Source organism: Strix aluco, chromosome 2, assembly GCF_031877795.1.
Source record: "Strix aluco isolate bStrAlu1 chromosome 2, bStrAlu1.hap1, whole genome shotgun sequence".
Lineage (NCBI taxonomy): Eukaryota > Metazoa > Chordata > Aves > Strigiformes > Strigidae > Strix > Strix aluco.
In genome coordinates, this window is record NC_133932.1 from 94,796,489 (window position 1) to 94,823,277 (window position 26,789).

The 26,789-nt window shown below is 34.4% G+C and overlaps 1 protein-coding gene across 2 annotated transcripts in view; it reads left to right on the plus strand.

Moving 5' to 3' along the window:
• Nucleotides 1-26,789, plus strand: part of KLHL1 (kelch like family member 1) — a 260,832-nt gene that overhangs the window by 134,282 nt on the left and 99,761 nt on the right. For both annotated transcript variants that reach the window (XM_074815555.1, XM_074815556.1), the window contains one exon: nt 8,362-8,574. In XM_074815555.1, the coding sequence (XP_074671656.1) occupies nt 8,362-8,574 (213 nt within the window). The remainder of the gene's footprint in view (nt 1-8,361; nt 8,575-26,789) is intronic.

Consider the following 26,789-nt stretch of genomic DNA (forward strand, 5'->3'; position numbering starts at 1 on the left):
TGTTTAGTTGTAGGATAATAGTGGAATAATAATGGAAATGTGGGAAAGACCCTTATCTCTGTAAGAGGGGTGTTTTGGTGGTTGGTGGTGATTTTGGGCTTTTTTTTTGTCAATGGGGAAGATACGACTGCTGGAGAAGCTGTAATAGACACATAAGACATAAATGGCATGGAAAGAGAGAGTGGGATATAATTTCCCTCCATTCAAGAATTGAGCTTCATCAAATCTATTTGAGCAACAGATTTAAAAGCAAACATAAGGAAATATTTGCCTTTTACAGGTATGTGCTTAAGTTGTGTAGTTGACTGCAAGGGTGACTAAACTTTACTTCTAGGGAGACAAAATCTAAATAGATTCAAAGTGATATTAAATAAATTGAAGTCCACAAAGGTCTTCTAAACATCTCATACAGAAAATCCTTAAAATCACAAATTTCCAAAATCAATGATACACAGAGAAGATATAGCATTTACCCTTTAAACTTCCCTCTAATAATTTTCAAAATTACATCTGGTCACAAATGGACCTTTGCTTGCTCTAAACCCATGCAGCTCCTTTATGTCCTATGAGCACTTAAACACTAAGTAACATCTAGGTTCCTAAATTCTGTGCAAGACTGTATCAGCTATCAATAAGCTTTTCTGAATAAGTACCATATTTTTTAATGTAATTAATACTTTCTAAATCATTAGGGTATGAGGAGATCCAATCCTAAAAATTTATCAAATCCCCATATTTTTTGAATTCTTTATCTTAAAGAATGTTTGTAACTCTGTTCTGCTTTAAAGTCAGCTGTGTTAGGCCACATAATTTTGGGTGTAAATATCATCTAGTAGTGTTCTGTTTATTTCCAGAAGAAATTATCTGTTCATTTGTGTTGATAAATAAAATGTCAAAAAAGAAATGAGAAGATTTTAGATGAGTGATAAGTAGTCTAGAAATCTTTTTTTGTACTTTTTAGGGAAGCTTTATTTAAGTAAGGAACCACTGGCTTTGTAGTAAATAGCTTGGGAAGTTGAGTTTGGGTGCAGTTAGCTCATATTCTTTTAAAAAGTATAGATGTTTTTTTAAGTGGTGGATTTTAAAAAGAGTAAAATGATAATGAATTATGTGAGAATTTGAACACAAACTAATGAAAAAAACCCCACAAAGCAACTAACAGTGAGACACAGCTATAAAGTTCTTTTCACCTCTCCCCCACTTCCCAATAAAGAACTGAAGCTACAAAATTAGTGCATTTTATAGTTAGTTGATAGTGTGAGATTATTTGATGTCAACATGAAGTCTTAGAGAGAGTGAAACTTAATGTCTGTTCCTTCAAAATTTGTAATTGCCAAAGCACCAATAAAACAAGAGTAACTGTCAGTTTAATCAATATTACATGCAGCATGACAAATGTTTTACAATTTCACTTCAGTCTGAAATTTGTCTTTTGGGATTCACACAGTAGGTTAATATATTTTCAAAATTCATTTAACAAGTGTTTTTAAGTGTTCTATTAAAGACAACAACTTAATGTGGCAAGTTTTCAGCAGCCTTGTATCTTGACAAACCACTTAAGATCTAAATACAGTGGTTATTGTACGTTATAATATATATCATTATTTCGTTGGAAAGCATATGGAAATCACAATTGCTAATGATCAGACATCTTTGTATGAATTTTCTGAAATACTGTGGAGTACAAAAAGTTTCTGTTATCTAGGGGAGGAGTACATGTGGCTATTTTAATTAACTTTGTACCATAACACTGTGTCTTTAGAATTAATCTGGATTTAATAACGTGCTTGAAGGCTGTAAGTACTGTCAGAAAGTAATTACCATATGACTTTCTTCAAACATGCTTATGGAGTGAAATTCTTTGGAAGTTCCCTTTACACAGAGAGGTGGTTCTCTCACAGAATCCTTTTTGTGTTCCAATGTTTTTCTCATTTGGAATATATTCTCTTCTTTCTTACTAATTAAGACTCTCAGGAATGCTTCAAATAATAATGCTTGATGTTAGTTGCAAGGTAGATTAGAATCTAACAATGAAAAACAGTGTGTGAAAGAATTATTTAAGCACATGATTCAGGCATTTCCTGAACTTTATATTTTCTGTACGATGGGCTATTTGTTTTCTAGAATGCTCTTAGAAGGTAAATACTTCAACACAGTGATTTGCTACAAATTAATCAGAAATACTAAAGTTTTCATATGTCTCTGCTGTGATTTTTTAAAGATTTGGTTTGAGTTAAAGTGACTACTGAATCTGAAATATTAACATAAACTACCATTTTTAAACATTTCACTCCTCAAACAACACTGTAAATAAAACATTCTCCAGCTACAGCATATATCACATGTGACACAGAATACCTGTGCTTTGAGATACCTAATGAAGAATTAGAAACTGTTGCAAATCTTTGTAGTGTGGAAAGGAAAGTAATAGAACAAGGCATTTTTTCTCTATGATCATGCAATTCCCCATGGTTCATTAGATGCATTTTCATTTTAATGGCTACTTATTTTTAATTCAACTTTGGAGGACAGGAATGTAAGAAAAGATTTCACTCTAATGCTCTGACTGAGCATTTGGACTGACTTTTGGAATATTATCTTAATTACAGTATTTATGAAAGTCGAAGCTTCTTTGATAGACGTGATCTTGCATAAGCCTTCAACCTTTGCTTTGTGCTGTATTCCATCACATTTCACTGGCTCGGTAGGGTCAGGATAGTTCAGTGAATGATTATAAGATTAGCAGTGAATTTGTAGGTGCTACTACAAGAAACAGTGTTAATCATTCAGTATCTTGTTTTCCCTCCTGAACATTAGAACATGTGTTACAGGACACAGTACTGTGAATGCATTGTAAAAGCAAGTCTATAAGCACTCAACTCCTTTGAGTTATTAAAGACCCAAGAGATTATTTTGAGTTTTTTAAGTTTTGGTGCTAATGGGCTTATTAATCAGAGTGAGAAATTCATAATAAGAATTGGTATGTATGAGTGGATGACAGATGAGTTCAAATGGGAAATTAGACACACATTTTAATGCTGAGGATGATTGCTTCTGAAAGCTACTGCAAAAATGGCAAATTACCCATCTCCAGATGTCTTTGAGATGATCCCTTTATAAGAAGCAATCTTCAATGGATCAGATGTTATTAAGTTCAACAGAAGAGTAACTGGGTTAAAACAAAACTGAAGGATTCCAAGGCAGTTCTCTGCTGTACGGGGAAACCACCTCATGTAATCCCTTTAGTAAACTTCATCCTAAATTACTGCACTGATTCTAACAGACCTGTTCCCTGTCCACCCACTGGCAATCTGTTCTAGAGCTTGATGCTTTATGAGCAAGAATTTTTTTTTTTTTTTTTTTTCTGATTTCCAGGTTTCTTTTAATCAGATTCAATTTAGATGAGGTTCCTGTTAGGCTTGTTACTCTCCATTTTCCTTGTTTTCCTTTTCTATGACTGTAATCAGAGTAAAGAAGACAGGAGCTCCATTAAGACATAAAAATATGTGTTGACCTTGACATAAATGTTGAAAGGTTACACTTGTGCTTTTCTGCATCCAAACTTGGTTTGCAATATGGTTGGAAGGCCAGATTACACAGATTGCCACACACCTCTAACTGAATACCAGCATCCTCCCTAGTTGTGGATTCTGCATAATAAGTGGAGTAAACTACGGCAGTGGCTGAAAGAATTACTAGTTTTATTAATCCACAGGCCTCGACTCTCATACACCACAGTCATGCACAGTAAATTACATTAAATGCTGAGACACACTTGTAGTCTTTGCTGAGTAACCCAGTGCCTAACAGCACTGCTTCTGAGACTTCTCGAACACAAATTTTGTCTTTACTCATCTAGCTTAAGATGCCATGAGCTGGAAAGAAGATACATGAGAGGACATTTTTTTGCAAAGGGGATGTAGTCTTCTATGATACACATCTGATGGGGAAAACTGGGTGTACAAAACAAGAGGGCTGAATTCAATGTAGCACAGAGGCAGTAATTCCAGACTGAAATAGTTCGGGACTTGACCAAAATCAAAATTGACTTTCAGGTCTTTAGCACTTCCAAAAGTATACCATATGATTTAATATGGAAATCAGATGCATTATTTATTAATTTATTTACATGTTCTCATGAAAACTTAGGTTCTAAACTAAAAGCAGTGTGGGCTTAAAGTATTCACTGACACTAGTCATTTACTATTTAAGTGAAAGGCTAGTGTACGGATATCTTTTTTTCAGCATTATTTTATGCCTTTATTTTTGTATTGGAAAGGCCACAGCATCAAAATCAATAAAATGTAAAACTTCTTAAATAAGACCCCTACATCCAAAACCAAAAAACCTGCTAAGCATTTTACTGCCACAGCAACTCTGATATAACAGGTTCTAAATATCATTCTTGGAATGTGAAGTTCTTTGTCAAGGTATGAAAATATTTCCTAATTTTTATAATACCGAATAAATTATTCTCAGGTTCTTCTATAAAACTGATACATGCTGATTAGTGAATCAATGACATAAACATCAATGAGAACTAACTTTTGCAAGATAATTTGATTCCATGTGAAATAATGGTCATTACAAGTCTTCATTTAAAAAAAAATCAAATTAATTTGTATTGATAACATCATTATAAGGATATATATAGCAGAATTTATTTTTATTACATTCCGTTTGGTAATAGTTTAATTTCATTAGAGCATTTCTGTTCCTATGATACACAATCTGTTAGACTCTGATACTCAGGTGCTTGCTTATCTACCTTTAAATAGATACGTGTTTTGTTTACATGACTCTAGTGTGCTACTACTTAATGGTCATTTGATTCTAATCCTGTGTGCTGCTGAAAAGATTTAAAAGTGAAACAGCTCTGCCATGGAAGTGCTGTGACCCTGCAGCAATGGTTATTGCATGATCATTTTGAGAAAGTGGAAGGGCAACCAAGTAAGACATAGCTTTCTCCAAGTGGGTTCAGAGACTTTCATACTTTCTACTGTAAGTTACCTTTTTTTTAATTTAAAAGCAAAACTACACTAATCTACTTAATTAAAACATTACAGTTCTTGCTGAAGGGAAAGGCTAAATGAGTGACCCATGCAGGAGAGGCATTAGTCACATCCCAGCTGATCTTATAAGACTTATGAGACAGTGAAGACCAGATCTATAAAGCTTCTTAAGTATTAGAGTCAAAAGTTACAGGTCCTGAAAACTCATACACCTGTCACATAACCCTGAACGTGCTTAAATATTGAGTACCCTTATTCTCAAAATTAAGGTTTCTCAGCCCATGAGGACTTAAGCATTCCTGAAAGCACTTCGCTAGAGCAGGACTGAGTAGCTCAATTCCTATCTTTCACCTTAATTTCAGGAGAATTTAAAATTTATTTCATTTATCCAGAAAATTTTAATCAGGAGATTGCAGACATCTTTCGTATCCTGTTCCCTAAAGTACAAAAATGAATAATTATATTTTAAAAGAAGGGCAGATAGTTTTCCACAATAAGCATATAATAAATTATTTCTGTTACAATAAAACAGCAAGCCACTGAAATATGCTTTGCTGCTCCAAATGAAATGAATCTCAAGAAATAAAAATGTGATGTAGGAAGTTCTAAACATTCAATAGTCAATTTATAAAATGCTAAATACTTGAAGGAGAGAGTTTTTAGCTCTGAAGATCAAGAACTTGGATTTTATTGCTGTTTTTTATATATAAAATATACGTAAATACACCATATAAATGTATATATACAGAAGTTACAGTTATATAAAGAATTTTTATTAAATAGAATTTTCTAATATACTCAGCCCTGAGTAATGTGAAACTAGGGTAAGTAAGTCCAGATGTTTAGAAGAACAGATTTGAGCTCATATGTTTTGTCTGAAAACTTTGTTAGATTCTGCTTTCAATCAATGGTAAATCAGTAGAGAGGCTGGAATAAGTTCTCCTTAAGCATATATCCAAATGAAAAGACAATTAAAAGTTATAAAAATCTTAATCAAACCTAAAATTGTTATTCTGAATTTAGAGCCCCTGCTCTGAGTGTTATTCAATATTAATTAAGTTCTGTGAGTTCATGAAATGTATTCCACCATCTCAATGCTTCTCAATAATATTAGGTCTTTAGATTAATAGGCTATTGCAAAGTTTGATGTTGGTTCCTATTACAAACTAGAGTTATATTTTTTTTCATAATAGGATTTAATGTCAGTTTAACCAGCCTTAATTAAACTTTGGCTTATAAATCATTTTATTGAGAAGTGCGATGAAATTTTTTGAGTTTTATGACTTTTTAATTAAAATTAATTAAGCCAACTTGTGGTTAAGTGCCTGCAAACTAGTTCCCTTACATTTCCAAACTAATGTACAAAGTTCTAGTCACACAATTTAAACTTTATTGAGAGTCAACAGATTAAACCCTTAGGCCATAAAAATCTAGCTTTTAAGATACCTATTGACATTTAATCAAGCAATTTAGAAAAAGAACTGAGTCATGTTTTGATCTAATTATCAGTTATGTAAAGATAACAGCATGGTTAATACAGACCATGACCATATATATACCTTTGATTTTCTATTGCGTCAACATCCTGTTTTGGATGTGTATGTAGAGTTTTAAAAAGTTACTCATTGAAAGTTAAGTTTTACATGTAAAAGAATTCATATTCATAAGAATAAGCAACACTTTAAGCTTTAGCTGATTTATTGTATTTGCACATATGTATTTGACATGAATTGTATTACATATTTCAATGAACTTCTGTCATGATTTTGTCATGTCTATGTATTATTCATCTCTGGTACATTATTTAAAATAATATGCAGTTATTTTTTAATAGATTCTTCTAAGCAGTAACTTTTAAAAATATGATGTGGAGAATTAAAATAATATTTTCCTTGTATTGCATGGGGCAAGGGAAAGACAATATGTGACTTACTAGAGCTAGAGTATAATTCTGATGTTTTCAGTCTTCCACCATTTCTTTTTTCTGTATTAGATATATTATCTCAGTAAATACTGTGTAACTTCTGTTTAAGTTCCTGATGACCAGGCAGTCTTTCCCCTGGCCCAGACCCAAACAAGCAATTATAAACAGCATTAATTTGAATTTTGATATGCTAAGAACTGAGTGGGTGTAGCAGTGGAATTATCCACTTCCCTCAATTTTGATGTTCTTACACTTAAGTGCTTGACTGTTTTATCATTCCTTCCCTGCTTCTCATCTTACTCTCATGAAGTCTTGTCACAGAATCACAGAATCGTCTAGGTTGGAAAAGACCATGAATATCATCTAGTCCAACCATTAACCTAACACCGACCATTCTCGACTACACCATACCCCTATCCAAAATATCATTATGAAATTCATTATTATATTTTATCTATCAGATATTGTAACTTCTCCCTCCAATACATTTTACATTTTTGGTTTATGTCAAAAATAAGATTTTTTTCCAGGAGGAGGCTATTGTGCCTCCAGTCTATACCTACTTCACTTTTTTCTTACAGTTGTCTATGAATCAAGAATATGAGTACACATTTGCAATTTCTCCAGAGAGATCAAGTAGCCTAAAAAAAAAAAATATTTGGAGAAAGATACTCTGCAGAACTGTGCTTCTGTTGTGTCCTGTTAATGTAGGGTAGGTAGTTCAGAGATCACTTAATTCAGTCCTTAAGATTCAGTCAACTAAATTAAACATTTTTGTTTAGTTTATATAGTTTATATGTTTTTATAGAGTTTATATAGTTTCTGTTTAGTTTTTTATAATTGTCCCCACATGTGTTACAAATTGTAATACTGTGAGGTTTTAATTGCTGTATACATTTTGCATGTTAGCTGGATGTTAACACTCTGTCCTTAACAAGTTCAAGAAGTAATGCTAAGTTCATGATGTTGATCTTCCTCTCAGCCTTGTCATATGTATAGACAGACATCATCTGGATATTGATAATATAACTATATGACCGACAAGTTATTTGAGAAATAGATCAGATGATAGTGAAAAAATACAGGAAAAAGTATGTACATGTAAATATTTACAATATATTGAATGTGCTCATTTACAACTGAGTTTATAAAAATTTCAAACAATATTCAGATCTTCCCTAGCCTTTACTAATTCTGACAATTTTAATTTTTAATGGAAATATAATCTTCATAATGTTTTATTAATATATTCATATATGAATTACAACTATAGCTATTTAATTCTAGTCATCTTTGGTTTTTCTCATGAGCTGTAAGAGGGCTGGGTATGGCAGATACTGACTAATCCTATGGGTTTATTAGCTTTAACAGCTGTTTTTGTTTTTTTCCAGTATTACTGAATCTGAAATACTTTCTTCTTCTCAGGAGAATATAATGGAAGTTATAAGAAATCAAGAATTTTTACTTCTACCAGCTGAAGAACTCCATAAACTTCTTGCTAGTGATGATGTGAATGTTCCTGATGAAGAGACCATTTTCCATGCCTTAATGATGTGGGTGAAGTATGATATGCAGAGGCGATGCAATGACCTGAGTATGCTGCTTGCTTATATCAGATTACCACTGCTTCCACCTCAGGTATTTTTTATTATTTTTTTTCAATAATAACAACAACAACAACAACAACAACAACAACAACAACAACACTGTTATTGTGATTATAATCTGCAACTGCTGAATACTCCATGTGTTCAAAAGTAAAACTGTTCAGAATTAGAAAAAATGAATGGCAGCCCTTCATCCAGAGTGACCTCAATAAACTTGAGGATTTGGCCAACAGATACCCAAGAAGCGCAGAGTTGTGAAACTGAGGAGGAGTAACCTCAGATATCATAACATGCTAAGAAGGACAGCCAGAATAGTAAATATTCTCAGAAAAAAACCCGCTGGGTATTATGACAGATACCGGACTGAGTATGAGCCAACAACATGAATGAGGAAAACTGCTTATTGGTCTACATCAGGAAAAATTCTGTCAGCAGGCCATATAAAGTTGTTATTCCCATAATATGTGGTGCTGCTAAGGCTGCACCTGGAATAGGTTTCCAATTTTGCACTCCACGGTTCAAAAGGCATAGGAAGAAACTGGAGAACGTCCAGTGATGGGCTACCAAAATGGTATGTCAGTTAGGAGAGGAGAGGCTGAGGAAGCTGGTTTGTTTTGTCTGGTGAAGAGGATGCTAAGCAGTGACCTAATTGCAACTTAAGATGTCCTGAAGGGAAGATCATGGAACCAAATTCTTCTTAGGAGCACCACAAAATGTAAGAAGGGACAAACACCCCACATTGTAGCATGGACAGTTCAGGCTGGACATTGGTGGTGGGGGAAATCACTTGGAAAGCAGTGAACCACTGAAGCAAGTTTTTCTGAGGCTAAGCAATCTTCATTGAAAGTTTTCCTGAATTAGCTAGACCAGATGATCTCCAAATTCAGTGTTGGCGCCAGCCCTGATTTGAGTGAGAGGTTGAACTAATTGACCAGTGGAGGTCCTTTGGAGCTCCCTTCCTATGAATGCTTCTATGATTCTGTGATTCAGGCTTCAGTTTCCTTTTTTTTGTCAGAGAAGTAAATAGTAATTTTTCTTCTGTCTAATACCTCCAGATAATCATTCTCCTTTCAGCTAGTGTACTGGGCCTGGTTGGAGTGGAGTTAAATTTCTTCATGGCAACCTGTAATGGTGCTGAGCACTTGTAGCTCAAACAGTGTTGGTAACACACCAATGTTTTGGCTATTGCTGAGTAGTGATTACGAAGCATCAAGGCTTTCTCTCTTCCCTACCCCACTAACCCTCCAAAAGCTAGTAGGTCAGCCGTGGCAAGAGGTTGAGAGGAGACACAGACAAGACTGCTGACCCCAAGTGACCAAAGGGATATTCCATAGCATATGACATCATGCTCAGCAATAAAAACCTCAGGAAAAGGAGGAGAAAGGGGGATGATGACTGTGGTTAATGTCATTTGTCTTCCCATGCAACTGTTACATGTACTGAGGCACTGTTTACCAGGATGTGGCTGGACATCTGCCTGACAATGGGAAGTAGTGAGTTAATTCCTCTTGTTGCTTTGCTTGTGTGCACAGGTTTTGTTTTCCCTATTAAACTGTCTTTATCTTGATCCAGGAGTCTTCTCACTTTCCTTTCATTTTTTCTCCATCCCACAGAAGAGGGGAGTGAGTGAGAGGCAGAGTGGGTGTTTGGCTGCTGTCCAGGGTCAACCCATCACAGCCATTTTTGACACCCCACATTGGGCACGAAAAAGGACTGCTTATGGGGAATGTCACAACGCTGAGAATTAGGCAGTGAGGAGTAAGGTCAGAATCAGCTGCCACGTCAGTCTTGGGTTTTGATGGTGACTTTTAGATATTTCCGTAATTGTAATAGCAATAATATCAGATCATATCAATGCTTACAGAAGTTATTTCTACATAAGAAGACAGAGACAATGTTCTCACATATCTAAATGTCTTTGTGTTCATTTGAGCATACTTACTGTTCCTTAGAGATAAAACCCTGAGCTGAGGGTCCAATGAATGAACAAAGGAGTCACTGATACAACAAAAGATATCACTGAGCTATTTCTTCTCTGTATGAGTCTGTAAAATTTACTTCCTTCAGACCATGAAAGAAAAAAAGGCAAAAATAATATGACAATGACAAATACTTTTGGTTGTGAATCCTAGTTGTTATTCTGGATATTAACCTTCCAGAATGACTGCTTGTACAAAATCGAGAAAGAAATAACAAGATGGAATCTGCTTAAAATCAAGTGAAAATACTGGAATCCTCAAATGACATCCTGAGGTTCCTTCATATCGGGTATATGAAACTGCAAATAAAAAGAGAAACAGAGAGAGACATCAAACACCAGATCTCCACATTGCCAAGCTGAGTGTTGTAGCTCTTTATCCATAGTGTTAAAGGCAATTTCCTGTATAGTTGAGTAGCTACATCCACACTCCACAGTACCTGCTTCTGGGTTTCCTCTGGTGTCTCTGCAGCCCTAACCCATAATGGTTAATGCCCCAAGAGCACTAAAGTACCTCAGTTATGCAACTTAATTATGTCCACTTTGTTATACATCATCCTCATGAGAATATCCTGTATGCCTTCAGTTATCTGAAGTATCACTATATCCCATGTTTAGCAAATGAATTAAGTCCTAGATTTCCACTGCCTATGATAGATGAGCATCACAAATGTAAACATATATCATTGGTATCTTACATCTTTGACACCCACCTATAAACTCCTAAAACAGTTGTGTTAACCTCAAACTTAATTTCATTGTGTATCTTCTAGAAAATTTCTCATAAAACTTCTTTCTTCAGATTCAAGCCCAACTTTTAGAGAGAACACATGGGTAGAGTATATAAATAAAAATAATAACAGTTTCAAAACTTTTTGTAAAGAGTTTCAAAAAGAATTGGTTTAGACTGATATATTTCTGGGAATTCTCTGTGATTTTTGCTCAATTTAATCTGAAAATTAAGCCTTATGTGCTTGTCTATAATTGAGTACTGCATCATATAAATATTTGCTATAATGCCAAAAACATATTTAAAAATTGTTTTCAAATTAAAATTAAGATATAACAAAGTTTCAACAGAAAATTATTGAGAGCTGGAGGTGAAAAATTATATTATCAAAAGGTGAAATTTTTCCTACTATGGTTTATACTCAAGTATAAATCAGATAAAACACTCTATCATTTTCATTGCACTGAAAATTAACTGAAGAGCTCTCTGAAGAGAACCCAGGTCAAAATTAAAAGCTAATCATTGGACCTTTGAGAAAAAAAGGTTTTGGTTCCTTACTTCTAAATTCACTAAAAAAGATTAAGTCATAGACTGCAATTATTAACAGATTGGAAAGATTGTACTGAGATCCTCTTAAAATGAAGGCTTAAATTTGTAGCCTGAGATTTTATGATACCTCATTTCACTTTCAAGGTGCAGTAATTATATTGGCAATGTAGTCAGATTTGAGTAATAGGATATCAAACAATGTAATTCAAAATTCAATAGGAGAATTTTGAGGAAGCCAATCAGTATTAACTTATTAAAAGGAAAGTATGAAACTGAAAATGAAATAATAGAACCTGCAATGTTGCCATAGAACTTTAATTTTGCTCCTTCAATTTGCCTGAAACTATCTGCTCAACTAAATCAGTTTGTATTTCTTCATTCAAGATTGATGGCTTGACCAATGTAAGAAATTATTTCACGTTATGATAGGTAAAATTTAGTTACTTCATTTCACTAGGCATTCCAAATATTTTGTGTTGATCTGTACAGAAAATGTATCTTAATTTATGTTCATTTTCACTCTTAAAGGATTCAGAGAGAGTAAAAATTTGGTGGGATCCTTAAAACTTTTTAATGCTGAAGTATTTTAGATTACGTACTTGAATTGTGCATTTACAAGATTATCATAAATATTTTTCTGTTTTTCAATAGCATTCTTCACTGAGAGTAAGTTAACAAACAAGTTAAACAAAAAATATCAAGCTGACATTTTGTTGGCTGTTCAAAAACTCTTAAGAAGTTACTTTTTGTGGCTAAAAGGTACCACAGTTGCCCTCAATTTTTAGCAGTATTTTTAAATGAAATTTAAGTAAAACCATTTTAATATTTTAAAAAATCAAACAAAATTAGTACATGTAAAAAAGCAAAATCACTGCAGATGGTTTGTGGATATGTCCTTTTCGACAGTTCTCTCAGCCTTTCCTCATAGGAGAGATGCTCCAGTCCCTTCATCATCTGTGTGATTCTTCTCTGAATTCTCTGCAGTATGTCCATGTCTCTCTTGTACTGAGGAAGCTAGAACTGGACACTGAACTCCAGGTTTGGCCTCACCAGTGCTGAGTACAGGAAAAGGATCACCTTCCTTGACCTACTGACAATACTTTGTCTAATGCAACCCAGAACAACGTTAGCCTTCTTTGGAACAAGGGCACACTGCTGGCTCCTCTTCTGACATGCTGCTTTCCATCTGGGTGGCCCCCAGCATATATTGGTGCATGGATATAGATACACATAGACATGCACGTGCACATACATATGTACATATACATTTATTTCATTCTTTTATAGTAGAATGTTCTTGTGAACCTTTTAGTTAGAGGTAATAATTTATACTCGTGGAAAGATATACTCATTAAGGTCTGGCTAGAATAGCTAAAGGTGTTCTCACCTAGTTCCCTGATGACTATCCTGACCCATCATCTAATCTTTACCTTCCCCATGACACATGATATAGTGATTACCATCCCCACAGCTCAGGGAGCAAAACAGTTCATCTGAATCTGCTAATTCTGTATAGGCAAAACCCTAACCTTGTCTGCAGTTGAAGCTAAACCATTATCTTCTGGCCCTGAAGACAAACAGCATAGAAGAGTTTATATGCATGTCACTGAATTCTCCTTACCTTTCCTTCCTCCTTTCCCAAAACACAATGGGTTTTTTCTATGCTTGTATCTCCCGTTCCCTGACTCAAGCTGTACCTGGAAACATTCAGTGCAATTCATCAGCATGTTTGAGCCTCTGATTAGCCCTATTTTGTTTACTAGTGATGTAATCACATTTACGAAGATGAAAAACTTGTTTGCTGATTGTACACAGTGTAACATTAAAGCTGAGGCTACAACATGAGCCAAGAATGTGTGCCTCTTCTATTGGGCAAAACATTATTTTTATGGTGTTTCTTAAGAGTGAGAAGTTGCTAAAAGCAGTTGAGATGCTGAAGGAATTTACAAGCAAGAGTTAGGAGTTAACACATGATACTGAGTGCCTAGAATAGCATGAGTAGTAACGAATGAGGATGTTAAGCTTGCATGTTTCCCAGCAAAGACCTGCATGATAAAAAGAGCATAAATATTTACTTGCAGAAATGGTTAAGTTAAAGATAGCTTGTACTCCACTAGTGTGCTGTTTATAATGGATGTTTTTTGCAACTGTTTGTAGTAGTAGATCATTGGTTAACTACAAAAATTAAAAAATAGCGTAGGGTAAAGCACAGATGTTATTGCCTTTCTCTCTTCAAAACTTTTAATAATACCACTTTCAGAGGCTTGCAAATCACATCAGGATAATGCATAGTCTTTGAGTATTAAATACACTGTGGGTCAGATTCAGTGAAACTAATATAGGCATCTAAATTAGGTTTCTTGCCCAGGGGCAGAAACAATCCAGTCCTTAGAAAGTGAAGTACTTAAATGCCTTGTAAGTCACTGGAGAGAAAGTGAATTGATCCTCCTGGGTTCTGTTCTTATTTATAAAGAGACGTTGTAGGGAATCTGTAGGAAATGCTAAGACTCTAAATCTCCTCCAAATGCACACACTGCATCTGACCGTATGTGATTTTAAAAGTGTATATGAATTTGCATATAATAATCGAGTAGAAACTCTTTAAATCCTATCCTAGATAACTGACATTGTGAGGCAAACTTGTAAATTCCTTCCACAGCTCAGCTGGCATTTGGCAAAGAGGTATTTTTCTGTACTGCTAAAAAAAACAATTAACCAGGCAGTAGTCAGACTGAGGTTCATTGAGTTCTGACCTTTTCAATATATATTGCACTAGCTGAAACAACTGAAGGATCCTTTGCTTTGCAGAAATGGAGGGTATCACTCTATGTCAGTCAATCTCTAACTTTCTCCTGCAGAGCGGTATGATTGATAATATGAAGTGATAACCTTTTTCAGTTCTCTAGCCATCTCTGACATAACTAAAGAAGTGCAGCTGACATGAATTCACACCTGACTAGAGCTCTAGGTTTTTTAGAGTGGTTGTCATCTACTGGTCTGGGGTAAATGCTAAGTATGAGTGTATATTCAATCATCCTCTATGACACTTTGTGAATTCTTTCAATCATTTCTAAATTAATTGGATTCCATGAGATGATAACTTGCATCTGACTGGATATTAGGAAGTATTTCTTTACAGAACGGGTTGTTAGGCGTTGGAATGGGCTGCCCAGGGAGGTGGTGGAGTCCCCATCCCTGGAGGTGTTTAAGAGTCGGGTTGACATAGCGCTTAAGGATATGGTGCAGTTGAGAACTGTCAGTGTGAGGTTAGTGGTTGGGCTGGATGAACTTTAAGGTCTTTTCCAACCTTGATGATTCTGTGATTCTGTGAGAGGACTGAAGATACAGTTTCTTATTCACGTAGGCTTCTCCACATCAGCTAGATTCCTGACCTTCCACTGTAGGCAGTGAAGGTCTAATGCAGTTCCCAGCACAGAAGAACAAACCTATGGACTGATTTGAGAGGTACCATGGATTATCATGCTGCCTGGCTCCCAGAGATTTTCTGGAAGTGTTCCCTCATAAATCTAATGCCATATTTACCAGCCCTATGTGGATTCTTAGACACCATGTACTCAAATTGTGCTAAATGCTTGGTGTTATGCAAGTGAGTTAATCACCGATCTGAATGTCAACCTCTATCAGAATAATATAAATTTGGGAATGTGAGGAAGTTTGACAATAATTTTAATTAATAATTTTAATTAATTTTTATTTTAACTTCAATAAATAAAAGTAAATTAATTACATTAAGAATTAATAACTTTTCAGTCCATAAAAAAGGAGGTTTCAGGAAAGCTTCTAGGATGATCTCCATATTCCTCTATTAGCTTATCAATGTAGGAGAAATTTGTGCCTGAAACTTCACTTGCCTGTGAAACAGCAATTAGCTAATTAGAGTCAGTACAGGCAGAATATGCTGTCATTTCTCTACTTTTCTTATACAGATCATGCAGTAAAGCTAACTTTTTTCTGTTTTTGTAACAACTTCTCTGACTGTGGACATATCTTGTCAGCTGATATTTTATCTGAAGAAAAATATCATAGTTCAATGCAGTGTGTAGACATGATCCAAAGGGATCTTTTTTTGTCTTATAGCTAAATCTGGAATTGTCCAAAAGTCCTGTCATTATGGCTGGCATTTCTTGTGTAGCTAAGTGACAGTGTGAAAATCTGTAAACAGTGAAAATTATAACCATTCAACACAGTTATGTGTGGCATTCATTTCCAAATATGGTTTTCTATCAGTAAAGTTTAGTAAATATCAGTAAAGTATCATCAATGCTTTGCAGCTGTCATGAGATGCTGCTCAGATAAACAGTTGTGGCAACATAATGCTATAATACTATTCTTTATCCTATACACAGGCAACTTATGTGACTTTTTATTCAGTGTCTCATTATATACTGAGCATATGGCTTGCTACTAAATATCTTAGGGTAAATTTATTTAGTGGAAGAGTGGATCTTCACTAGGTAAATCACTTTTGCCCATGGTCATTAAATTATTGGGGAATGATTATGACTAGAAAATACAAACTTTGCCTCTCTTTATATATAATTCTGCATTGCTAAAAGTTAAGAACAATGTTTTGGTAAAAATATTCTACTTCTGTTGCTCATTCTATGCAGTTCTTTGTGAAATCTTTTTTCTCATGAATGTACCATTAGAATGTATAGTGTCCATGTGAAAACACATCTTTATTAATACATATATTATATTAACTGTCCAAATTAATTATAACTTCTGGTCATATAAATAAGAGTATATCTTTCTTTGACCTTCAAAACAGCACCATTTTCAGTGCACAGTTAAATGCGTAATACAGTTTTATTTGCGTAAAATGATGTCTTTTGTTTTGAGAAGGCATGTTTTGCCTCTTGTTTATGTTTTTACAAGGACATATTATTTATAGTCATTATTTGGTACATTTCTATCTTCTGTCTTAGTGACTGTCAGATTGTAGATTATATCAGATTGTTGCAGAAATTGCTCAGTGTGTGTGGCTATTCAGTCATCCTCTTTGGCAACATATTTTTTAAGTTGCTTCAATAAATTTTAACTGATTAGGATGTCAGGATATTATAACTCATATCTGAAAATCCTGTATATTCAATGAAACTATTAAAAGTAAATGCAGTGGGAGCGGATCAAATAACAGTGGTGTACCTCATGTCATTTTCTAGTTCAAACTCTGTCTACACTGATTTTTTTAATCATAGAGATAAACTGCATCATAATAACTTGCATGGATCTCAGCAATGAAAATTTGCATAAATTTCAGCATCTACTTGATATGCTGAGACTTGCCAACATGCTTAACACCCAGCTGTTCATAGCAGTTTTAATGAAAATGGATAGGTACTAAGCACTTTTAAAAGTCTGCCAGTGTAGTTTATGTTCCTAAGCAGAGTGCAAGTTGCTAACCCCTTTGAGAAACTTGTTTTGAATACTTTCTCACATACCTGTTTCCCTTAGACCTGTCCTGGCTATGTTTTCATCTATGAGCATACAACATGACAATTACCATTAGATTCAAACTGCACTGTATATAATATATATATTACATACAGTTATAATATATATAACTGTTGTTTCACTCTCCAGTAATATACTTTGCTCATGAGTGGCAATAATAACAAAAATCCAGTGCTACTGGATTTTGAAATGATTTTGTGGAGCTTATCATGTAGTAGTGGGCTCTATTTTGATTAATGAGGCCAACAATGAAATGGAGAGAGATGTTTTGTCATAAGAGAAAAACAAGCTTCCTGCAAACTTATCAGTTCTGTTGTGATCTACAGGGTAGCAAGACCTTTCAGTGTGGGCCACAAACACCCCCAAACCAGAAAGACATTAAAATCTCTCAGTGGAGAAGATCTAGCCTGTCTACTCAGGAGCTATGTTGTAGCTATCTGGAGAACAGCATGCTGTACAGTCCCTGGAAGGCGCAGCTTAAATTGCACACCTAGTTACCTTGAAACCTTGACTGTCTGTGTCACACTCAGATATCTAAGTTTACATTGTTATAATGTATAACACTTCTGTATCTATTTAATGAAAACTGTACTTATTTTCTACTTATAATCACAGAATCACAGAATGGTTGAGGTAGGAATGGACCTCTGGAGGTCATCTGGTCCAACCCCTGTGCTCAAGCAGGGCCACCTAGAGCCACTTGCCCAGGACCATGTCCAGACAGCTTCTGAATATCTCCAAGGAGGGAGACTCCACAACATCCCTGGGCAACCTGTGCCAGTGTTCAGTGACCCTCACAGTAAAAAAAATGCTTTCTGATGTTCAGGTGGAACCTCCTTACTTCAGTTTGTGCCCATTGCCTCTGATCCTGTCACTGGGCACCACTGAGAAGAGCCAGAGTGATAAGATCCCTCTCTTCTCTATGCTGAACTGTCCCAGCCGTCTCAGCCTTTCCTCATAAGAGCAAGATGTTTGGCTTAGTGTTCACCAGGATGCCAGGTCATTTTCTGCCAAGCTGCTTTCCAGCTAGGTGGCCCTCAGCATATACTGATGTTTGAGGTTGTTCCTCCCTAGCTGCAGGACTTTGCACTTGTCCTTGTTGAACTTCATGAGGTTCCTGTCAGCCCCTTTCTCCAGCCTGTTAAGGTTCTTCTGGATAGCAGAACAACCCTCTTATCACTGTCAGCCACTTCTCCCAGTTTGGTGTCATCAGCAAATTTACTGAGGGTATACTCTGCCCCATTATCCAGATCAGTAATGATTTCTGTAATTTAGTGTAGAGGTATCTAAGCTAGCTTTTGAGTAACCAGCTTATCAGGACAGTAATAGTGTGAGAGTTAACCCTAACAAAGATTAAACTATCCTTCTATATGGCAAGTTTTGCTGCTGGTTGTTGGTGTTCCATAGATCATGCCTCCAGAGGCCATGCAAACATAACTCATTGAAAGTAGCAAAGGCAAAGATCAATTACTACTCTCAGCAGTGGTTAACAACAGGCATTTTTAAAAGCAGAAATCATTATTGCTCTTGACATCACTTGAAATCTGTTACTTTTCACTAAAGAAGGAAGGGAAAAGGGATTGCAAATGCTTGGACTGGTACACTGGATTATCTTGAATAGTCTTCCTGGAAAAAGGGTAATGAGACATCTAAGAGATGGGTTGGACTTCCCTTTCCTAATGTTACGTCCCTATTTTTGCAGTGTAGTGCTGTTTCACTGCATCCTTCATTCTCCCTTAAATTGATTATGCATTATAGAAAAACACATAATCAGAAACCTTTTCTTCTCTAGTTGTAGTTGAGCCATCAACATTTCAGAGACTACATATGTACTAGAAGAATTCTTCATATTAGACATTCGTAACATACTTGAAATAAACTATATGGAAAAGGTGTTTAAATAGACAGTTCCCTTTCTGTGTGAGGTTTTCTTATCCATCCATTTTGCCTATTTCTAAGACATGGAGATTGTATTTGAAACAGGAGAACATTATTTAGGGAAAAGATGCTTCTTTTGTATTCCATTTCTTTGTACTTACTCTCTTATAGGAGTTTTATGAAAATTGGTACAGGTAACTACAGTTAAAAATAAAAAAACCCAGTAATTTTCAAATGTAGGCTATTACCTGTTATTGACTGAATAACATTTGTGTTCCATTTGTTGGCATCTGTCATGCTTTTACCTAATCTACTATCACTTCCAGAAGACAAAAAAAAAAAAAAAAAGAATTTGATTCAGAAGAGCTTCAAATAAAAACATCTGCCTTTGAACCAAAGGAGACCAGACAATAACAATATTTTGTCATAGCCTAATCTTTTGTTGCTTCTAGTGTTGAGGCATTGTTTTTATTTTCTCTTTTTTTAACATGATTTTTTTGTTTGTCTTCCTTATGAATGCAATTTAATCTCTAGAACTTTTCTTATTTATTATGTACTATTTTAACACTATTTAAAATATGCATGAGTCTCAGAATTATTATATTAATTTTTTCCTCAAGGATCAGAGAAGAAACAAGGTACTGTAAAAGAGTTTCATCTCACCTAAATTTAGATATCTAGAAAGTAAATATCTAACATAAGTATTTACTTTAAGAAGGGATTTATCTTGAAATAAAGACTTTTTCTTTGTTTACTGGAGAGAGAGCCTAGTGTGATGAGGTTAAATGTAGATCTCTGTATCAATATTTTTAAGTGTGTAGAAAGCTTGCATCAGATTTTGCACCCCTTATTTCAGCCACTATGTATAATACATAGATTGAGAATATCTTTATGAAAAGATATCACTAGGGGGAGAATCTGGGGGGGGGGGAGGGGAGTAAAACAATTACTGTTTTCCTAAACAGAATAACATTTGAATCAGTAACACATCAGGGTGATGAGCAAATTGGACAAATTAGTACCAGTTTCAAAGGTAGACCCATTAGTACTAGTAGTCCAGCAGAGGTCAGTATGTGTGCCAGAAAAGTGTGGGCATATTAACAAATAAAGTTAAAATTAAAGTTTGAACATTGTGATAAAAGATAGCAAGGGACCACTTACAGAAAATAATATTGAAGATTTTAATAAATGGGCTCATTAAGTCATAAGCTTTGGGGAAGTGTTAATGTTGTGAAAGTGGTTTAAACACCACAGTTTAATTACTTACCGCAGATGCTACCAATGAATATTCCAATCCCATAACTTAGTTTATTCAAGAGAGTGGGGGAAGAAAACCCAGTTTCTTCATTTTTATATCAAATGTAAAATCTCAGAGAATGTGTGTGTGTGTGATTATTTGTTTGTCTAATATATTTAGTTTAGTAACCTAATAATAGTTTAAGGAAAACAAGCTTCAACTATGCTATATTCTTTTTGTTTTGGTTTGGGTTTTGTACCCTGATGTGGGGAAGGGATAGGGAAGACCCGGGATTATAACTGAAGGGTAGAAAGCTGTTTTAAAATTACTTCTGAATATGAAATTATTTTTAATATGTGGGAAAAAAGTCAGAATTACAAATCAATTAAACGCTGAACTGTAATCACCAAAAATACCAGCTTAGTAGATGTCAGAGTTCGGTTGTTAGATAGAAAACACAATTAGATTTCTTTCCAAAATTCCAGTCCAAGACTGTTCACTATTGTTGCTATGTGATTGATCTCTTTGCAATATATTATCACCTGCATGCATACACAGATCACAGACTTACAGACAGACTAATGAAATCTTAATGCAAGTTATTTGTAATAGAAATGATTAGCTGTATGTTTCAAGAGAGAACTGGTCTAGAGTTTCTTAAAGATCCTTAAGTCTGCTGCATCTTATTGCTGAGGAGAAAATAACCTTTCTCTGAGAATACATAAATCTGAGGGATTTAGTCTGTCTTTGTGCATTGGTTGAGCAGCTGGCTTGACTAACTCACACATGATGAATAATTTAATCCCTGAGCAACACAAATATTGAATTTTATATACTGAATATTTGTGTTACTGCAGAAAAATGCCTAGAAATAATCTCTGAGCTAAAACAGGTTTACTGAAATCATTAATTAAACATGAATAAGAAAGAAAGAATTCCAAACAGATCCAAAATGTTCAATGAGCTGAAAGAAAACGGTAGAAAACAAAAAGAGACATGCTCAACTAAGAAATTATGAATTGCAAATGTATATAATTATTTTATTTCTAGCACACTATGTTGAAATCGTTGTTATAAAACAAGTAAAAGCTCAAAAAGATAAATTAGGTGAAAGCTTTTTTTTTTTTATTTCAATTTAAGGCCCCTAATTACAAAACAGCCAAGTGAGTAAAGCAGATGATTATGTTGGATTTAGCTCATCATTCAATTTCAAGCAAAGCAAAAATATCTGTAAATAATATTGCTAAGGTTGTTGGATAAAATGGAATTTAGAAATGGAGCTTAACCTTTAGCTCCATACATGATCAGTTTGTGACTTTGTGATGTCTACATTTAGTATTCCAGAAAAGTGAACTACTTTTTTATTTTTTTAAAAAAGACTTAAGAGAGTGAGGGAATGTTTAAGTGTTTTAATCTACATTAGTTAAAATCTATTTGCAAATCAGGATCTGAATAAAGAATGACACTGTTGGTAATGCCTTAGCATATCCTTAATGTACAAAAATTACTGGAAAATAATTTTATGACTGCAATATATTTTGGTTTTCCTTTCAAATTCATTAATTTAAAAGTAAGAGTTAAAAGAAGTGGTAAAATATATTTGTAGTAATTTCACAATTATATGATTCCTGAAGTTGTACCTTCTGTTATACAGAATTAATTGTTTATGTATAAAACTGGACCAGTTTTCAAATTAATATATAATTTCTGATGTATTTTTCTAGGCACTATTCTAAATTTTATTCTAAATTTTAAAGGGTTTTTTTATTATATTGTTCTCTGAATGTGATTCTTAAACATGGTAGTAATGCATGCTTAATCAATAGCCAAAAATACTTTCATTTTTTTGACGTAAACAGTGCAAACATGCTGCTGTTCTTGTTCCTGTTGTCTCAGCATTTTTTGTAACAAATAATTAATTTGGCATGTATAAAAATAAAATTTGTTGTGTATTTTTCCTTGTTAGAAAATATTACTGATGACCAAAATATCTTGCTCATTTTATTTGAGAATAGTTAATATTATTAGTAGAAATAATTTGAAGTTCTAATGCAGGTATCTAAATGAATATCTTGCATTGTCAAGAGAGCCATAGTTCTTTCTTACTTAAATCTGTTCAAGTACAGATGTTAAGCAGGAAATTCACTTCATACTGTGAGAGCAAAAATTAAATTGAAATTGAAAGAATTGAGATACACTTTAATTTCATTCCCCAGTACCTTTTTGTAGTTAATATCATAATTATCTGTCATTTTTACCTTGGACAAAGGAAGAAAATTATTTTAAAACTAGCTCATAGGATTGGAGAATTCTTGATTCTGACATGCTTTTATTCAAACATGTAAGCACCTTCATACAATAACTATGCAGTAAGGATCTTTAAGATTTGAGAAACTGGTCAGAAAATAAGCTGTAAATTTTCAGCTTAAATAGGAGAAGTAAGAAAAATTAGAAAGAACTGGGATATATTTTCTGCAGGAAAAAAACCACCATGTTTTATAAAAAGTTTTTATTTCTGAAGAGATCAGCCCAAAACTCAAAAACTGTTAAAGTTCTTTTCTTTCATAGAAAATGTTTTCTGTCTTGGAGAAGAAAATAATTCATTATTAGTACTCTTTCTCTTTTGTAATATGTGGAGCATTATGTATGTGTTTTCAGGGATGTGTGGCTTTGTCTATGAAAGAGATCATAAAAAAGGAAAATAACGTATCTTAATTTGATATACAAGGGAAACTAGACAGGCAGAGTTTGAGAATTTTTGGTGTTGTGTCTCTTGTCATTGAAAGCCTACTCATGCATCTTTTTGAACCCCACAAAGAGTGATTGCATGTACACTTTTGTTCTTGGGTATATGTCAGGAAGTCAAATAATTAAATTGAATCTCCTTATAATGCCTGGTACATATTCACCATAAATGTGAAAAACTTACATCGCCTCTGAAAAAATGCCTGTTTGTGAAGACTAATTGGTAACTGGCTAACTCAAAATTACTTGTAACATCATACTTCCTTGTAGTAAGTGCTAAGTCTGAGTTTTCTCTGTCCACATTATATTTATTTTCAGAATTTTCAGTATGATTTTCCTACTATAGATTTCAATACTAAGTAGATAAAATGTTTTAGGATAAAACTTAGTATAGTGAGGTTTGAGAATCATCTGGAATGTGTTAATCTAAATTGAAAATTAGGACTCTGCATTGGAAAATCAAATTGATTTGAGCAAATTCTATCGTGCCTTCCAGAAAAAAGGCAACAGCTTTGGTATGCTGTTTCATTTCTCAATCTTATTGGACTTTTAATTAAAAAAAAAACCCACAAAGCTTCTCTCACTTCTGGAAAAGAAAGTTAGTTAAAATGCTTTATTACCGAGATCATGAAAAGCAGCATTCATTCTTTTCTAGCTAGTTTTTAACAAGATTTATAATAATATAAAATTGCAATTTAAGTGAAACCCCATTATTCCTGATTTAAAACTTCTTAGTGAGATTATAACTTAAAGTATCTGCCATCAATTTTATTTAAGTTTTTAATAATGGATGATGTCTATCCAATACCTGTAGACAAAGATCTTGTTTGTATCAACCATCATTTTAATCCCAGAGTAGACATGGATATATTCATTCAGGCAGAATCCTGAATTTATTGATACATTCATACAGAAGTCGATCCATTTGGTATGCTGTTAATATTAGCTCAGTATACTTTTGTTTCTACCTATAAGCTCTAATTTAAGTGGAAATAATTTGACATCAGGCTGTTCTTGAAAAAAGAAATAAGGAAACTATTTGCAATCATTACAGAATTGTCCTGAAAAACATGGTCTCCAAGATCAATTTACCTATGAATAATGTAAATGACAATTGCTGATCATGTCAGAGCCTATGTTCAGCTCTCTTCAGGAAGTCAGCATAATTTTTTTGAAAACAAAGCATTTCAACAAACTCTTAAGATGAAACAAAAGAATTGTAATTAGCTCACTGTTTTGTTTATCGCATAGGTTCAAAAGTTTTAAAATAAGGAAATGAAGTTTAAACATTATTAAACAACTAGTCTTTATAACAAGAGAGTTTGTATCCAACAGAAGTAGCTCAGAAATTATTGGTTTTATAAAAAAAAAGTAGCAGTTTGTGGGGGACTTTTTTTTTCCTTCATGTTTGCAGTGGAGCATAAATAGCCTAACTGATATTTCTTAAAATGGGTATATACAGTTTTAATCAGAATAACAATTAATTAAGTCGAAATCTGCAGTTACGATAGTATTTACAGGCATTTCTTGCAGTTGTCGACAGAAAAGACAAAGTGACAAATAATTTATTCCTTTCACCATGTTAGGCAACTGAAATACTTCTATTCATATACCAATACAATGATGTAGGAATAATGACTTCTCCTACCAGCTTTAGACAGATAAAAGATTTTTCTAATTGGAATTTTGTCCAAAGATGCACTGTGTTTCCTAACAGCTAGAGCAGCATAAGCATAGTAAGACTTTGAAAGTGGAATGAGAACTTCTTTTAAAGAAAGCTTTAAAACAGTATTTTTATACTTTCCAGGAATTCATACAAACCCTTTATTTGCTTTTCATTTTACTCTGTACAAAGAACAATCATGACCCTACATTTCAGAAGCCTTTATTCTTTCCTGGTAGCTCCATTACTATGATCATCAATAAACAGCCGTAACAAATCTGTGCATGGAAGAAGACTCATAAAAGGACAATGATGGCTAATCAGATACCTCTCTTGAAAACCATTCAATATGGAAACGTTAGGTCATTCCTCCTTCAGATTTTTGTTTCATATGGTAATGTGTTTCTCTGGCTCAAGGTTGTCAAGTGACTTCAGATACATTTTGGATCAAGAAAGAGACTCATGGGGTTTGTTAAACAAAATGTGCCATAAAAATCCACATTTCATTTATTCACAGTTCATTTAAAAGATTTTAAGCTTTTTGTTCTTCTGTTATGATTATTAATGCTATTAACATGCGGCTAATCCTGTGTTCTGCATAACATTGGCATGTAAGTTTCTGAGGGCACAGTACTCTTTAGGGTTTACTACAGGGAGAATGCATCTAAATATTGGGATACTTTTTAGACAAGTGGAAGTTGCTTTCTGTCTATGATAAAATTAATGTGTTCAGGTATGAAATTTAATATTAGTCAGGGTGTAGAACAATTAGGTGTTGTTAAAGGACTATTCAAGATTCTAAATCACAATAAATAGACATGGGCAGATAGAGACCACATAAAGCATAATTTTGAATGATGCTGTACCCCTTTTCACAGCAACTATCACTTGGAAAAAAGAAGATAAAATTTTTTGCATGTGCTTAGTATCTTACTTTGGCATGCAGGGAATCCTTACTTTGTCACTTTGTTCAGTTTTATCGCCCTGACACCTGTCCTGCAGGAAATATCCTTTTTTTTTTTTTTAATGGTAGGAATGGTATGGTGTTTCCTCATCTCCCCTTTTGGGTAATTCCTGTGTCTGAGGCACATACCAAGGTAGTGGAATTTGAGATTTAGTTCACCCTGACAGAGTGAATATTGTCATATCTCACACTTTTCACTAGGTAGGAAGCTCTACTGTAATAATCAGGGCATGTTCTGTGCCTCATCAGAAAGTTGAGGATACTATGAAAGTTTTGGTGAGACAGTTCTCTAGCTCTTCCATTCTCTTGTAGTCTCTTCCAAGAATGGGGTGCAGGAGAGGTGAGGGTGATTTTTTCCTTCCCAGGCAGGTGGTATCCTCTTTTTCCCTAGTAGTTGCTGAATTTCATCCTAGATGCCACACTTTCAACAGGGGAGACTGGGACTCATCCCATCTCTCAGATGATCATTTATGTAGAATATGTGAGATTTAACTTAATAACTTTCAAATCAGCTGATCAAATCTCTAATACTTTCACCAAGATCATAGCTGAAAAACAGTGGGATAAAAGAGGGGCTGGGGGAGATGTGTCAATAAGCAGCAAAAGGAGAGATGCTAAGGGAGGGTGGGAGGGAGTGAGCCAGCCAAGGGTGACAGCAAGGCAGGGAGCAATAAGGGTGCAGTCCCATGGTGCACCCACTGTCAATCAGTGTACCAGTACCAAACTTCTCCTTTTGTGCTCATTAGACTTGACTTTCCTTTTGTCAGTACTTGAATACTTTTCACTCCAGATCTCAAAATGAACATGCTTCACCGAGTTGAAGCATGCCTGCTTTCTGCAGCATTGTGTTGAAAATAATTTAGAAGTGCAGATGAGAAAGGACTTGGTGGTGATTTAAAGTAGGAAAAAGGAGAAGCATGATGGCACAAAGTTACTAAAATTCTCAGGATATTGCTAGTCTGAGAAGTTCTAGCAATGCTAGAAGGTTTGCTAGAAGGATTGGTCTGAAGGAGCACTGACATGG